At 35.7% G+C, this 14,335-nt stretch overlaps 5 protein-coding genes across 6 annotated transcripts; 3 read left to right on the top strand and 2 right to left on the bottom strand.

The window, feature by feature from the left end:
• The first annotated feature begins 37 nt into the window (after positions 1-37).
• Positions 38-2,442, top strand: LOC124635151 (pentatricopeptide repeat-containing protein 1, mitochondrial). Its single transcript, XM_047170956.1, has 4 exons — positions 38-1,583; positions 1,658-1,830; positions 1,909-2,080; positions 2,193-2,442. Exons 1-4 carry the CDS (start codon positions 138-140, stop codon positions 2,418-2,420), a joined length of 2,019 nt encoding a protein of 672 aa, XP_047026912.1. The 5' UTR covers positions 38-137; the 3' UTR covers positions 2,421-2,442.
• Positions 2,434-7,200, bottom strand: LOC124635153 (eukaryotic translation initiation factor 3 subunit L). 2 transcript variants are annotated; one of them, XM_047170957.1, is made up of 10 exons: positions 7,043-7,200; positions 6,821-6,919; positions 6,451-6,615; positions 5,955-6,178; positions 5,727-5,868; positions 4,945-5,085; positions 4,551-4,838; positions 4,281-4,466; positions 2,924-3,157; positions 2,434-2,626 (listed from the first exon to the last, which is right to left on the bottom strand). In XM_047170957.1, the coding sequence occupies exons 1-10, from the start codon at positions 7,067-7,069 to the stop codon at positions 2,492-2,494; spliced, it is 1,641 nt and encodes a 546-aa protein (XP_047026913.1). In that variant the 5' UTR covers positions 7,070-7,200; the 3' UTR covers positions 2,434-2,491. The 2 variants fall into 2 exon arrangements, with proteins under 2 accessions (XP_047026913.1, XP_047026914.1); XM_047170958.1 differs by having other exon boundaries at positions 5,736-5,868.
• Positions 7,201-7,573: 373 nt separating this feature from the next.
• LOC124635157 (thioredoxin, mitochondrial) lies at positions 7,574-8,354 on the top strand. Its single transcript, XM_047170963.1, has 2 exons — positions 7,574-7,838; positions 8,006-8,354. The coding sequence occupies exons 1-2, from the start codon at positions 7,654-7,656 to the stop codon at positions 8,265-8,267; spliced, it is 447 nt and encodes a 148-aa protein (XP_047026919.1). The 5' UTR covers positions 7,574-7,653; the 3' UTR covers positions 8,268-8,354.
• Positions 8,355-8,358: 4 nt separating this feature from the next.
• Positions 8,359-9,203, bottom strand: LOC124635156 (uncharacterized protein C7orf50 homolog). Its single transcript, XM_047170962.1, has one exon. The coding sequence runs from the start codon at positions 9,086-9,088 to the stop codon at positions 8,360-8,362; it is 729 nt and encodes a 242-aa protein (XP_047026918.1). The 5' UTR covers positions 9,089-9,203; the 3' UTR covers position 8,359.
• A 315-nt stretch (positions 9,204-9,518) lies between these two features.
• On the top strand, positions 9,519-14,282 carry LOC124634944 (calpastatin-like). The gene is made up of 5 exons (XM_047170643.1): positions 9,519-9,828; positions 10,077-10,568; positions 11,044-11,187; positions 11,598-11,703; positions 11,946-14,282. The coding sequence occupies exons 1-5, from the start codon at positions 9,637-9,639 to the stop codon at positions 12,005-12,007; spliced, it is 996 nt and encodes a 331-aa protein (XP_047026599.1). The 5' UTR covers positions 9,519-9,636; the 3' UTR covers positions 12,008-14,282.
• The last annotated feature ends 53 nt before the right edge of the window (positions 14,283-14,335 follow it).

Below are 14,335 nucleotides of genomic sequence, written 5' to 3'. Positions count from 1 at the left end.
GACAGAAGTAAAAATCGATTTCGGTTTGACAGTGGCAGCTGTTCACATGTCATAATTTGATTTATTTTTGTATTTTAGGTTATAATATTAATTTGTATATTTAAACTGTGTTTTAATTAATTAAATAGTATTTTGCTATGGCTTTCCGGTGCACAAAATTGTTGAGAATTATAAGAAATATTAATGTCATTCGTCACAATTTCATTGCAACTTCTGTTGCTCTGCCCGAAGAAATTAAAATCCAGAAGCCAAGGGAATTCAAAACAGAAGATAACTTGGTATATTTAGAAGATCCTGACACCTTTGGTACTCTTTCCCGGTCAGGTAATACCTCAGACGAACTTGAAGATGAAGGCGATATACAAGAGCAGCAATTTTTAGAAAATAAACCTTTAAATAAACAGAAATTAACTACGAAGCAATACGCCGATATAATTAAGCAATGCCTGAAATATAAAAGACTTAAAGAAGCTATGGACGTGCTGGAAGTAAGAATGTTAAAAGAAGATAGGGTGAAACCAGAAAACTACATTTATAACATACTCATTGGTGCTTGTGCTGATGTTGGATATACTAAAAAAGCTTTCAAATTGTTCAATGATATGAAGAAACGAGCGCTGCGACCCACTGGAGATACTTACACTTGCTTATTTCATGCTTGTGCTAACAGTCCCTGGCCAGCAGATGGACTGAACAGAGCCCAGCATCTTAAAGAGCTGATGATTGAGAAAGGATACGAACCTAATGTGACAAACTATAATGCAATGATTAAAGCATTTGGTAGATGTGGTGACTTACCTACAGCTTTCCAACTTGTTGATGAAATGGTGGCAAAGAAGTTCAGGATAAAAGCCCATACTATGAACCACCTTCTTCAAGCTTGTATTTCTGACAAACAAAATGGGTTGCGCCATGCCCTCATAGTTTGGAGGAAAATGCTGAAAATGAAGGAGAAGCCTAATATTTATAGTTTTAATTTAATGTTAAAATGTGTAAAAGATTGTAATTTAGGCAGTCAGCAAGATATTGAGGAACTTATCAGTATGATAAACTCTCAAATACAATTACAATTAAATAGTAGGAAGAAGTTAAAACTGACTGAACCAAGTAAAACTCTAGAAATAGAAGAAGGTAAAAAAGCATTACTTGATGCTCCAAAGTCTGTTAGTGATGTAGGAACAGAGGCAACTTCCAGTGATTTAAGTATAATTGATAAGAAAAACAATGTAACCATGGAATTTGTAAACAAATTGGATAAAAGCAGAAACACAAGGACTGTACCGAACTTATTATCCAAAGTATTAAACATGGAGCAAGTGACAGCATTACAAGAAGTTCATACATTACAAGATAAGTTTGCAGTGGTGGGAGGGCAAGATGACTTTTTGAATGAAATGAAAGCTTTTTCAATAAAACCAGATATCAAAACTTTTACACAAATGCTACCATTGTTAGATAACACTACAGAAGCTGAGGAAAAATTGCTACAGCAAATGAAATCTTTTGAAGTCAAAGCTGATATTGATTTTTACAATATGCTTATAAAGAAAAGGTGCATGAGATCTGATTATGATGCTGCGTTTGTAAGTTCTTCAATCATTGCAGTGTTAATATGTTTTTTGCTTTTATTCTATCCTAATTTTTATTTTTACTACAGGCAGTTCCAGATATTATTACAAAAGAAATAGAATTTCGCAAGAAGAGGTATCCACATTCAAAAAGGTTGAAACTAAAAGTCAACATTATGACTTATGGTGTGCTAGCAATGGCCTGTAAAACTAAGGAGAGTGCAGAGAAACTTCTCAAAGAAATGGAAGAAAAACAGTTGAAGTAAGACCTATTTTATGATGACACAACTGAATATGAGTGAAGCCAAATTAATCTAAATTGTGCTCTTGTATTTTGCAGGGTTAATATGGAAGTTCTAGGTGCATTGCTGAGACAAGGGACAGCCAATGTGCAATTTGGCTATGTCTTGTACATCATGAATGTAGTCAAAAAGGAAAATATTAAAGTTAATGGCATATTCTTAAAACACCTGGAAGCCTTCAATGACAAATGCCAAAATATCATCAAACAGGTATGTGGGAATCTCAATGAGTTTACTTATAACACCTTGGTATTTGCCTGTAATTAAAACAGTATGTGACACATAGACGTTCACTTATTATACCTAAAATAATTTGTTTCAGAGTGGAAATTCAGAAGTTTTTAAGAAGTCATATGAAATATTCTCTAAATACTATAACAGTTGGCTGAAAGACGTCAATATTGAAGAAGCGTTAAAATCAGAACATCCTTGGCAGCAGTTCAGAGAAAACTTTCCACAGACAGTTCAGCGACACTCAGTCCAAATTGAGGAACCAAAGAAATTTTATAAAAGGAATAGGAAATATGTGCCCTATGCCCCCAGAACGTAAAATAAAAGAGATATTAGAAATATTTGTAACTTTATTTTAAGCAGTTACAAATTCAAGTTATTTGAGACAGATTATATTTTGATGTGGTGAAGTTTGCGGTTGAGCTCTTCAAACTTAAGCAGTTTGCGAATGAAGAAATCGCCGAAACGGTGAGCCACCTTGGTGTCAGCAATGTGAATCATGTCATTATCAATGTAAAAGTCCAGCTGAAAAGATAAAAAAAAAACATTTTCCATTAATAATCTTGGTATAATATGCTTGATTGCTATAGATATATTTTCTGTCTGAATCCCGATCGCATATTCACCCCCGCCACGACTGAACTACTTGCCACACCCAGATAAAAAGTATCCTTGATCTTATTCTGATTTTATAAGGTTTAGTCTCATTATATTTGTATGTAGTCTGCTGTAGTTATCAACTGAAAGTGTAGCAAACATCGCATTTGCTTAGCTCAAGAAATATGAAATATGCAAAGTAATATTAGCATATGTTATTTTTACCTCAGAACCGCTCTGGAACTTTCCATCAAGACCACTAGGGCCTTTAGTCCAGACAACGTTCTTCATCTTATGCTTGAAGCACAGCAGATGGATGGCGAGGGCGGCGTGTTCGCGAGCCGCGTCTCTGTCGCCGCCGCGCGCTGCCGACATGAAGGCGGCCAGCTTAGCTAGGGGCAGGGTCGTGTACAGTTTCAAGTACGACCGAATTGTTGGCAGCATCTTTTGCTGACGAACCTGGAGAAAGTCATTACCTAAGTTACGTCAGGCCTCTGTCACTCGACGTACTTGCGCGCGATAAATGCCTACCGCTCGCTGGGTTACCGGTAGCCCCACGCGGCTCAGGGCTTTCAACAGTCACACGCGCCGCGCGCGCTCCAATATTATTATTTTTATTTCGTGGCATGTTATGCTGTTGGTTTTTATTAGGTTTTTTCAGCTACCTCACAAACTGATGGATTATTTTGAGTTGTGTTGGTTTATATGCGACTATTGTAAGATTTAGAAACATTTTATATGTATGAACTTATCTAGTAATTCTATTATCTACTTTATGATTTTAACAACAGAGATCATTAGGTACTTATTTTACTTTAGATACCTACTTAGTTATATGAACTGTATTGTGAGTTTTGTAGCTCAAAACACATCTCGAGTGTAAGTAGGTATAGTTCTGGTCCAACTTAATGACGACTCGGAACATTACGCGTGTCGCTACGCAGAAACCAATTTTAGGTATGTATCAACACTCGACGGAGTTGTACCATATGGGGTATGGCACTTGTGCTCGAAAAATAGTTGGAAACCGCCTTTGATTTTGACGAAAGCTTTACTTAAATACTTACCTATGCTTACGTATCAGGTAATATTTAGTAATATGTACCCATATTTACTCCATTTTAGTAGGCAATACAATAGTTAACTAAAGAAAAATATTCTTGATATTACTTTCTATTTAAAAACTCAGTTATAAAAAAAAGGCTATCTTAAAATAAGCGTAACTTTGTTTTCCTACTTAAATATTAATAAATTGTAAGAAGCAACCCTAAGCACGGCCACGGCACGGTTGCGGTCACTGAACTGTGCGCTATCGCATTGGAATAACAATCAAGCGCTCGAGCTTTTAAGGTTCATTTTATAACGCAGCTAGGAATTTGTAGGTAGTTGGGGAACTTGTAGGTGCTTATAACAGTAGGTATGGACTTTTTTGTATGGAGTGATTTATCTGTTACGTAGTAACTATTATATAATCTGTGGTTACGTCACTATTTCTAAGGCTTTCATTTTCGTGTACGTCTTTCTTAAATAGCTTGTCAAGGGATTATGAAACCAAATGCTTATTATATTCAAGCTAACTTACCTCATCCATGAACACCTGGGTTTGGTGTTTGACGGCGTCACGGCCGTAGTTGGAGCCGGGTTCGATGGGCGGAGGGCAAGGGGACAGGAATTTGGGGCAAGCAAAGGTGAAGCAGCTCTCGAATTCTCCCAGGTCACCATATTGCATCTTGAACATCTTTTCGTGATAGTTCTTTTCACGCAGTACCTATAAAATTTAAAACAATAGTGTTAGTCTGTACCTGTCTATAGTATTAGTCTTGACCAAGAAGTTTAAGCTTCTATTACATACCTGCTGGATGGATTCATCAACGCACTGTGGGTGGAGGACCAGGCATATGGCCAACAGATGATACATCTGCTCTGTTTGCTTATTGATCTGATCGTTCTGGTATGAACGGGACGAGAACAGTTGCTTAGTGCGCTGCATGTACAGCAGAGCTGAAGAAAGCGTGCGAATGGCATCGGCGTACCGACGCATCATCATGTACGCGAATCCCACGTAGTAGGATGTAGAAATCTGACACGCTGGCACGTGTGAGTATTGAGACTTCTTGTGGAGCTCAATGTTCTCCAGAACCTGTAACAGAAGAAATTATTATTAAAAAAAAATTGTTTATAGGGTATCATAATATATATATTTGATAATAATCCTCTAACTGCTATTTTTATATGTATAGTCTTACCTTGATGGCCTGGTAATAATCTCCAAGTAAAGAGTGAAGGCGCAAAAGGCCTACTAAGGAGAAGTAGCCCAGCATTTTGTACAGAGAGTGACGGCCGAACTCTCCCGCAACTGAATCAGGGTCGCCGCCAGCAGCATACACCTGGAAATTTAACATTATATTGCGGCGGGATGTCACTTGCATATTAACCTCTTGAATGCCGCTAATTAGAGAACAATAGAAAATCCATTGTCTCGCGTAGATCTGCGCACCAGCATACAAGGTGTTAATCCACATTACAGAATGTTACTGGTAGGGCCCATTTTTCAACCACAAGATAACGTTTATCTGAATAATATGTTTGACATTTTGACAGTTTATACAGAAAATATGTCAAACAAGCAAGTCATATTTATAAGCCTCAGATAGAGTAACTGATGATTGCAAAATCAGCCATTGGTGTACTCTTAATTTGTAATTATGTAATAGATGAATTATATGAAATGTTATGATCTCATGAAAGATGGGTCAAAATATGCAAATATTTTTTTTACCTTAACATTGGCCAACATTCCATAATCAATCTCCATTCTTATACTAACATACACTTCTTGTTAATTAAATATGATATGGTATTGATATGTTATGGTAGACTTCCATCCTCTATCAATTCCTCATCAAAAGACTTGTTCCACAACAGTCAGTAATAACACAGTTACCACTATCACTTCCAAGCTCCCTTTCACACCACATGCAAAAAATGAAATAAAAAAGAAAACAAAAGAAAAAAGTTTACAGCTTACATTACTTACTTCAAGTTGCCTCTTGATGTTGGACTTATCTACAAGGGAGTGCAACACATTGAGAATGCAGAGGACATTCCACGCCTTGTTCTCAGTATTGAGGGCATCAATCTCAGCAGGACTCAGCTTTGATGTGCGGGACCTGAAAGAGATGCAAAAATAATATTTATTTACCTACAGCCATAATATTAATACAACTAAACAAAGCTCAATAATTTTTTAACATACCTGTATTGGGCAAATGACTGGAATTGATAGACAAACTCATCAATGAGCTCCCACAGCCACTGGTCAGGCAGTTCCAGGGGCACAGGCGTCTCCGCAGACAGGATGTAGTTGAAGAGGTCACAATAGTTGTAAAATGAGTGGAACCTTTGCTCAGGTTTTGGGCCACCAGGCACACGCGCGTAAATATCGCGATAGTACAGTTCTTTGTACAGAATCATGAATACCTGAAACATTTTACATAATATATATTTTTTTATAGTTGTGGCATAGTGGTTAAAAGCACCAGCTTCTGAGTGTAGGTTGATTACAGGTCAGGCAAGTCATATTGTAATTTCTAAGCATATTTTTAACACCAATGACATCAGTACCTAAAGGTGAAAGAAAACATCTTGAGGAAAACTGGATTGTAGGTGGAATCACCAACCTGCATTGAGCAAGCATGGTGATTAACACTCTATAGTTGTTTTTAAATAATTTAAATTATATTAGTACTTACATGGTCATTGTCCACAACAGGTGCAACCTCATTCTCATCGGGCCATGGAGTATTCTCAAAATACTGTTCAGTAAGTTTTGGGAATGTATTCTCATAGAGGTTCAGGATCTCATATGTGACTCCCTCATTGATCATGTTACGGAAGTAGACAAGGAACTTCTTGACCTAAAAGGTAAAATGTTACAGAAATCAGTAAAAGTTTTATGTATCCTGCAATTCTTTCAATTTAATAACAATTTGTAAGTGGTGACTTTGTTCAGAAAATTGATACTAGTTTATCTGAATTTTATAGATTATTGTAGTAAATCTTCATAAATATAGAAAGGAGTCATGATTCATGCCATTTATTAAAAACTATATAGGTACTTACCATGTCAGGCATTTTATAGAATGAAGATCTATCAAATTCCAAGTCATACTGGGGATCACCTGTATGGGGTTCATAATCCCCGTAGGATTCATATCCACCCTAAAAACACAGAAATTAGGCATTTATTAGTGTTCCGATAGCTGCTTACGTTTTTGCACTTGAGAGGTTATGATGGAAATTCGTTACTAAATCTTCAATTATTGGTATTATGTCAATGAATACCTCATTATAGTCGTCACTGGAATACATTTTAATGTATTTTCAACTAAAACACTTCAGAAAACAGTTTATTTCATTACAATCTGTCGGAAAAAGAATGCTGTCGCGGATATCTTCCACGACCACAGACTAAAAAAGAATGTAGAACAGCAGCAGGGTACAGATGCAATAAACTAGGGAGTTGCTGGAGTGAATTACTGGCGATAAGAGATTTAATTGGCGATAATTAATTTAGTCGATTTTTTCAAGCTTTTCAGGATCTCTTTTCTCCAGGAGTGTGGCCAAACTACCTACTAGATAGCATAGGAATACCCCGATTGTTAAATACTTACAGCAGCGAATAATGTTCAGGTGTGTCAACCGTAATAAGCAGTAACTTCAAAATTCGTCACAGTAAGATAGTCGAGTCGAAAGAGTCACTTATCTCATAGAGTGCCACTCTAACACTTTTTATGTAGTTAACACATCGAGCTTGGAATATGTCAATGAGTTAACATCATTCACAGTTCACACTTCACACTGCACAAAATTTCTCATTCACTTCATTCAGTCAGTCTGTCACCAAATCTGTGGGCTTTCGTCCTTTTTGCAAATTGTCAAAAAACTACGCAAAAATGTTCGCAAAAAATGTCGTCAATGTATTTGTTCGCAATGCAAACGCATTGAAATCGCCTCAGCCTATCAGATATTTATCTGTAACATCCGTGAAAGGCGATATAGTCAAAATTCAAAGTACGGATGACTTCAAAGATAAAGTCATCAACAGCAAAGTCCCAGTCGTAGTTGACTTCTTTGCTACGTGAGTATGCGGATTTATAATGTCGTAAACTGACTAAATTAAGTTCTGTAATCTGCCTGATAAGCATTATGCAATGTTATTGGTAGACAGTAAACGTCACTATCACCACCACCCAACATAAAAAGAAAAACAAAATGTTTAGGTACATATTTGCAATCTATTTACAGATGGTGCAATCCTTGTCGCCTGCTGACTCCTAGACTAGAATCTATTATTTCTGAATCCAAGGGCAAGGTAGTTCTTGCCAAAGTTGACATAGATGAACAGACAGACTTGGCTTTGGACTATGAAGTGAGCTCTGTGCCTGTATTGGTGGCCATCAAGAATGGAAAGGTCTTGCATCGCTTGGTAGGCTTGCAGGACACAGATAAGCTGCGCAAATGGATTGAAGGCTTTACTTCTGATGAAAGCAAGAAAGAAGTTATTTAAGATATGATGTGATAATATTGTATTTCACACTCTTTAAATTATTGTTGTTACCATGTAGTAGATAAAAAATAAATGCAAATGAAACAACAGGTTTATTCTTCTAGACATTGTATTAAATCCCTAGCTCTCTTATATACATTATTATCAGGTTTCTTGGTTTGTGAGCCTGATTCATCGTCTTCATTTTCTTCGTCATCTCCATCTTCAATCTCTTTGTTTTTTCCATCCCCATTTTGAGACTCTGTCCATTCGTCCATTTGTTTAATAATTTTTTTAGCATCATCCAACAACATGTTGCGAATATTACCTTGTGCAGATTCAAAATATTCTAAAAACACTGGCCATGAAGAGTCTGGTATTAAATGTGTTGAAAATTTATTCTTGTAAAGCCATACTTGTTTTGCTTTCATGAACTTCCAGTTTTGTTTGTCATGTTTCCACTGTGATAGGTAATTTATACATTGACCTTTAAGCTGATCTTTAGCTGCGGTCTGAGCTTCAGCCTGGCGTGCTGCATGCTTTTCCCTTTTTATTTGCCTAATTGACTTATTTCCCTTCTTGTCAGTTGATTCTGTAGCAACAGGTTGCTTCTTCTTTTTCTTTCGCTTCGGTTTGTCTTCTGCGTCAGAGTCATCATCGTTTTCGTGTTGTCTTTTTATAGGTTTGTCACTAGCGGGCTCACCTTGATCATCAAATTCGTTTCCCTCATCCTCAACTTGGTCCTGATGATCTTCTGACCGTTCTTCACCAGCAGCAACATTTTTAGCCCTAAGTTGTTTCTTCTTTTTATTCTTGCCTTTCTTTTTGTAATTATTAACCATGTTTAAACTAAGCTATTATTAATCAATTGAAAAATGTGCTTATATTTTGGTTTTAGGTTATATTACACAGGTTTCGATTATGTCACTTTAGTGTCAGTGTCAATAGAAAATAGATGATACTTTAAAAGCAAAGACAACAAAATTATAAGTAATTTTTTTTTTCAAAGAATTTAGTAATATTTTAAATACAAATTAGTCGATTATCAATTAAAAATTATACTTCTATATTACATTAATACTATATGAATTTTTAAACTCAGTGTGATGAGAAAATGCATTATTTTAGAAAGGCCACGCAATTCAGTATTATAATGTTAATAACAGACTTGAATAGTAAAATATAACAGTATTTTAAATAATATTTCCTATGAAACTGGTAACCCAATTTTGTACTAAATCGCAATTTTTTGGCACGTCACAGCCGCGTCATCATGTCTCCGTGTCTGCTTTTATCACTTTGGAATTAATTTGTTCAACATTATCATACCTTATCGACAACTTATATGTGAACTATAAATTTTGGGTGGTTTTTGATTTAGAGACTTAAGATGGAAATTTTGAGTCAAGTGTCTAACACGCAGTTTATGTTCACTGCTGCGGCTGTGGCTGTTGTTTTAGTATGCGCAGCGCTCGTATTCGTATTCGGGTTCCGCTCAGCAGAACAGCCGCAGTTCGATAAGCTGCCTCTGGTCCTGGACGATAGGAAATCGTCCAATAAGAAGAACAAAAAGAAGGACAAGGTGAGTACAAACAATATGTTAAGCGCTCCCGCCGTTGTCATCAATGCGTGCTCATTTTATTTTTAACCTTTAAGCATATGCTCGTTATTCACCGGGAGATACGAAATTAAAATTACAAACACCACTCCTATTTACATATGCAGTGTCTTATTAGAATGCTATTAGTTCTAATTGATGATTTTGTCTCAGAATGGACCCTTGCAGTGTGTAAATAGAAACATTGACTTACCACATTTTCTGTTCAACAGAAATCTTCACCCAACCGCACTGTGTCTGAAGATGTGAAGACAAAGTCTGAAAGCTCCAAGAAGTCTCCAGCTAAGGAGAAAAAGGAGGAAAAGGTGAAAGAAGCAGAGAAACCCAAACCTAAGGAGAGACCAGCAGAGCCCAAGCCTGTGAAGAAGGAGGCTGCAGCTGATGCCAAGAAGGTTAAGAAGAACAAGCTTGTAGTAGAGGTTGAGAAGCCTGCTGACTTTGATGATGGAGGCTGGCAAGAAGTGCCAAAGAAGAGTGACAAAAAGAAGGAGAGGAAGCCTGTTGAGGAGAAAGATAAGAAAAAGGAAAGTCCTTCTAAGAAGAATAAGAAAGTGAAGGATGCTGATGTGGAGGCTGCCCGCCCTGTGGAGGAGCCAGCCGAGGAGACTATCAAGGTCCTCAGTGCTGAAGGGCCACATGTTGATGAAGATGCTGCCCGCGCACTGCAAGCTCAAGTGGAGGAGCTCCAGCGTGTATTGAAAGAGGTAATTTAATTTATCCATTCAATATTTTAGCTGCTAAGTCTACACATAATTCTTTGATTTATTGATTCAATAAATCTGATAATTCACTTCACCACTGATCATCAAAAGAGGTACAGATGATTAACTTCTCATTAAGATTTTGTTATGAAAAAGTTGGAATATAGAATATAGGCATACTGGAATTTTCTAATCCAAATCCAAATGGATCAAGGATCTCTTACTGAATAATTATGGCGTGTTGTGATCTTTGTCTGTGGCTCTAATAAATCATTTTGTGTGGCAGCACACAGCTGTGCCAGATATTTCAATGTCACAAACTAAACAGAACTTACAATTGAAAAGTATCTACATAACTCTCAATGAATCTTGTAGCATGTTGTAAGATACAGCCATAGACAAAGCTGCAACTTTTTAGTTATAAAACCTCATAGACTTTCCACAGATTTGACTAACAATTTATACATTTACTAACTAGGCAGAGCGTCGTGAGCAAGCCGCTCTGGGCAGTGTTGAAGATGATGAGTCCGCTGATGTTGAGGAGCTAACTGACGTGAAGGATCTCAGAAGCAACAAGAAGAAGGAGAATAAAGAAAAACAGATCAGAAAGAAATCCGTTGAGGTGAGAAATTCTAGCAGTATTTTTTTTTCTATTAAGGTCTTTAAGAACTTTATGCCGCCAGTTTCATTAAGACATGCTTGTTTATGTCTATCTGGGATGAACAAAGAATGTTACAATGCAACTGCTTTAATTAAATTAATTAGTATTATGTTCATGTTTTAATTTATGGGCTAGCAGGTCATTATAATTAGATTATGGACTCATTGACAGTCAATGATTGTCTTCAAGGTACTTTAAAGTAATGTTAAATCATTATAAACAAATTAAATAATTTAATTGAATACCTAATTATTGTAAGTAACTTTATGATATTTTACGATTCTATTTAAAATTATGTAAAAAAGAATATCTTTTGTATTTTACATTTGATCATAGAGCATAGACATTAATTAGTTAAATACTCTTTACAGATTTCAGCAGCTAAGAGTGTGCCGAAGCAAGAGTCCGTTGAAAAGGACACCTCTGACTCTGAGAAACAAGACAACCAAAGTGCATTGGCCTTTGATGAGTTAGGAGGTAAGTCTTTAATAATGTAACCTGGATGCTGGTATTAAACATAGATATATATAACCCTATAATGTGACACAGTATTCATCATAGTCATGTAGCTACATGGAAAATTAAATTGCAAAAAAATACTGCTTATGACCATTATATTTATTATGGGTTTTGAAAGGTTTAAGTTTTCTGTGAAATGCAAATTTTTCTCTAAAAATTGAACATAAACACATTACCCAATAATCTCCAATTTGTTACAGACACCTGGACTGACGCGAAAGTGTCCAAAAAGAGCAAAAAGAAGGCTCGCAAAGACCAGTGAAGGGTGAGTCGTAGACACAGGGTCCAGCCGGGCGCTCCGCCCCGTTGCTAGCTCAATGCCACTCACACCTGATAAAATTACCTGCTGCTGCTAACATACTCCAAGTGAACATAGTTATTCTGTTGCCATTCATACAAAACCTCAATTCTCTTGAAAGTCTAAATTACCACTCAGTTCAGGGTTGTAGTTTTACAGGGTGTGAAAGTTGTTTATATTTAAGTTTTAATACCTTAACTATCTTACACATTCAGTTAACTTTCGTCCATGTTTTTAGTTTCATATTTTATTGTACATTTAGCTCGTTGACTTGTTTTTTCATAATAATTTAATTATTGTTTTCAATAATAGAGCATAATATTTTTTTTATGAGTCATAATTCATTATGTATTTCGAGAAGTTTAATGTGAATTTTGGGAATCTGCAATACGTTGCGTGTTATACTTTGTTATTACTTGAAGAATGCGAATTCGAAATATGCTGGGACTCGTGTTCTCGACAAAATAGTTGTTACCTGCGCGCGCGATGACTTCTTTCGACATAAGGATTTTGAAGTCTTACAACGAAGTTCTTAATCGAATATTCCTATAATGGAAGATATTCATTTTCTTCAATTATTTTTTGGTCTATCGCTTTCTTTGAGAATGCTTTTATTTTCTAAATTCAGTTCCTTTATGTTGAAAGATAATTCTAAATGTGACAGCCCTGATCGCGCGTGTGTATTGTATTATACTTTATATATTTCCATACCTAATGTAGACTTATAATATTATACCTGTAGTTGTAGTACTCTATATCCGGTAATAATATAATTGAGATGTTCTGGTGCTTGTAGTAAATAAGTGTCTTCTCTCCTTTCATTCCATTTGTGTGCATTTCATCCTTCAGTAATAGTTGACAGTAGATGTTATTCCTGCTAAACATTACTTTGATAACATCACCTGGTTTATGAAATTTAGTTGAACACCAACTAATTGTTTTATATTAACAGTGTTGTGATTTACCCATGACAAATATGTGATGAGACCTGAAATTGGACCAATCCGAGTAAATACGCGGTTTTACGTCGTAATGTCTTAAATAATAATGTTTAAATTTTAAATTAATGATTGGTTTGTGTTTATGCAATGTAGTAGCGTAATCTAATGTTAAAACTATATTCCGTTGATATGCACATTTACATAGACTTGAGGATATTTTCCGTCCGGACGTATTGTGCTTTTTCTAAAGCTTAGCACGACAAAATGAATTTTATTCCTTTAACATAAATATTATATTAATTGAATCAATACTACATATCCATGTTGCTAAGTTTAAACTAAATATTATATCCTACTGTAAAAATCTTAAGACAGTCATTGTTTGTTACGAATGTAACAATCACTATTTTATTGCAGATTCCTATTTTGTAAACCTAGTTTTAAGAATAATTCTAGTGTAGTGCTGCTAAACAATCATTTTAAAAATTGAAATGTCTCTGAATGCAAATAATTTATTATAATAATTGTTAAAGAATAGGGTAAAATGCGAGTTTGTCTCCGTGTGGTTAGGTACGTATATGCTGCTAACGAAGACAAAATCTGTGTACACACGAACACAACTACAATACCATTCGTTGGACATCGGCTGTGACATGTTTTATTGGCACATACTCACAGCTAATGACGTATATGCCGATGTATCTCAATGAAACTGATGTATCTACAAGTAACTCTCGCGAATGATCTTTATTTCTTCATTTCATCTACCTGTATAATTTATTTATATTTGCATGTTCTATATTACTTTGTGATATCTACTAGTGCCAGGGCAAGGGTCTGTAGTATTTCGTTGCAATAGTTAGTGATAGTGTTCTTACTACGACTTCTCTGATAGCACTTAAATTGTACCATCCATTTCGTTGTTCCGTAGTTAAGCATATCGTAGGATATTTTTTTCCAGTTGTGGTTCCATATCTTCTTGAGTTTCCTTATAGAGTAATTCAGTACTTAGGGCCTACGTTTATAAGAATTTATCATCTAGTGAACTGTCGAAGATGAATTAAATTCGTATATCGATATAGGTATAATGATGTAAAAGATATTTTTGGCTTCATATTCATAATATGTAGTTTGTAGTGGGGGTTCCCGCGCCTGCGCGAGCCAGGTGTGGACAATGCCAACGTATAGAGACATTGTATCTTGATAATGTTGTTGTTTTATAGGCTCTAAACTAATTAATATAATGAATGTGTAATATAAATATTTTTTTAAAATCAATAAAGAGTGATATTGATAAATTTGGATTTTTTTTACTTATTAACACTACCTATGTACTAACACTAACGTTACC

The sequence above is a fragment of the Helicoverpa zea genome, chromosome 12 (genome assembly GCF_022581195.2).
Source record: "Helicoverpa zea isolate HzStark_Cry1AcR chromosome 12, ilHelZeax1.1, whole genome shotgun sequence".
Taxonomy (NCBI): Eukaryota; Metazoa; Arthropoda; class Insecta; order Lepidoptera; family Noctuidae; genus Helicoverpa; species Helicoverpa zea.
Note: the sequence above shows the minus strand (reverse complement) of the source record. Positions and strands in the feature narration are given on the sequence as shown.

Coding starts and splice junctions, on each gene's coding strand:
- LOC124634944 (XM_047170643.1), top strand. CDS start 9,637: ATGGAAATTTTGAGTCAAGTGTCTAACACGCAGTTTATGTTCACTGCT. Junction 11,188..11,597: donor TCAGAAAGAAATCCGTTGAG/GTGAGAAATTCT, acceptor TACTCTTTACAG/ATTTCAGCAGCTAAGAGTGT. Junction 11,704..11,945: donor GGCCTTTGATGAGTTAGGAG/GTAAGTCTTTAA, acceptor AATTTGTTACAG/ACACCTGGACTGACGCGAAA.
- LOC124635151 (XM_047170956.1), top strand. CDS start 138: ATGGCTTTCCGGTGCACAAAATTGTTGAGAATTATAAGAAATATTAAT. Junction 1,831..1,908: donor ATGGAAGAAAAACAGTTGAA/GTAAGACCTATT, acceptor TGTATTTTGCAG/GGTTAATATGGAAGTTCTAG. Junction 2,081..2,192: donor GCCAAAATATCATCAAACAG/GTATGTGGGAAT, acceptor AATTTGTTTCAG/AGTGGAAATTCAGAAGTTTT.
- LOC124635157 (XM_047170963.1), top strand. CDS start 7,654: ATGTTCGCAAAAAATGTCGTCAATGTATTTGTTCGCAATGCAAACGCA. Junction 7,839..8,005: donor GTAGTTGACTTCTTTGCTAC/GTGAGTATGCGG, acceptor ATCTATTTACAG/ATGGTGCAATCCTTGTCGCC.
- LOC124635153 (XM_047170957.1), bottom strand. CDS start 7,069: ATGTATTCCAGTGACGACTATAATGAG. Junction 4,467..4,550: donor TTGATGAATCCATCCAGCAG/GTATGTAATAGA, acceptor TAAATTTTATAG/GTACTGCGTGAAAAGAACTA. Junction 3,158..4,280: donor CCCAGGTGTTCATGGATGAG/GTAAGTTAGCTT, acceptor GACTTTCTCCAG/GTTCGTCAGCAAAAGATGCT.
- LOC124635156 (XM_047170962.1), bottom strand. CDS start 9,088: ATGGTTAATAATTACAAAAAGAAAGGCAAGAATAAAAAGAAGAAACAA.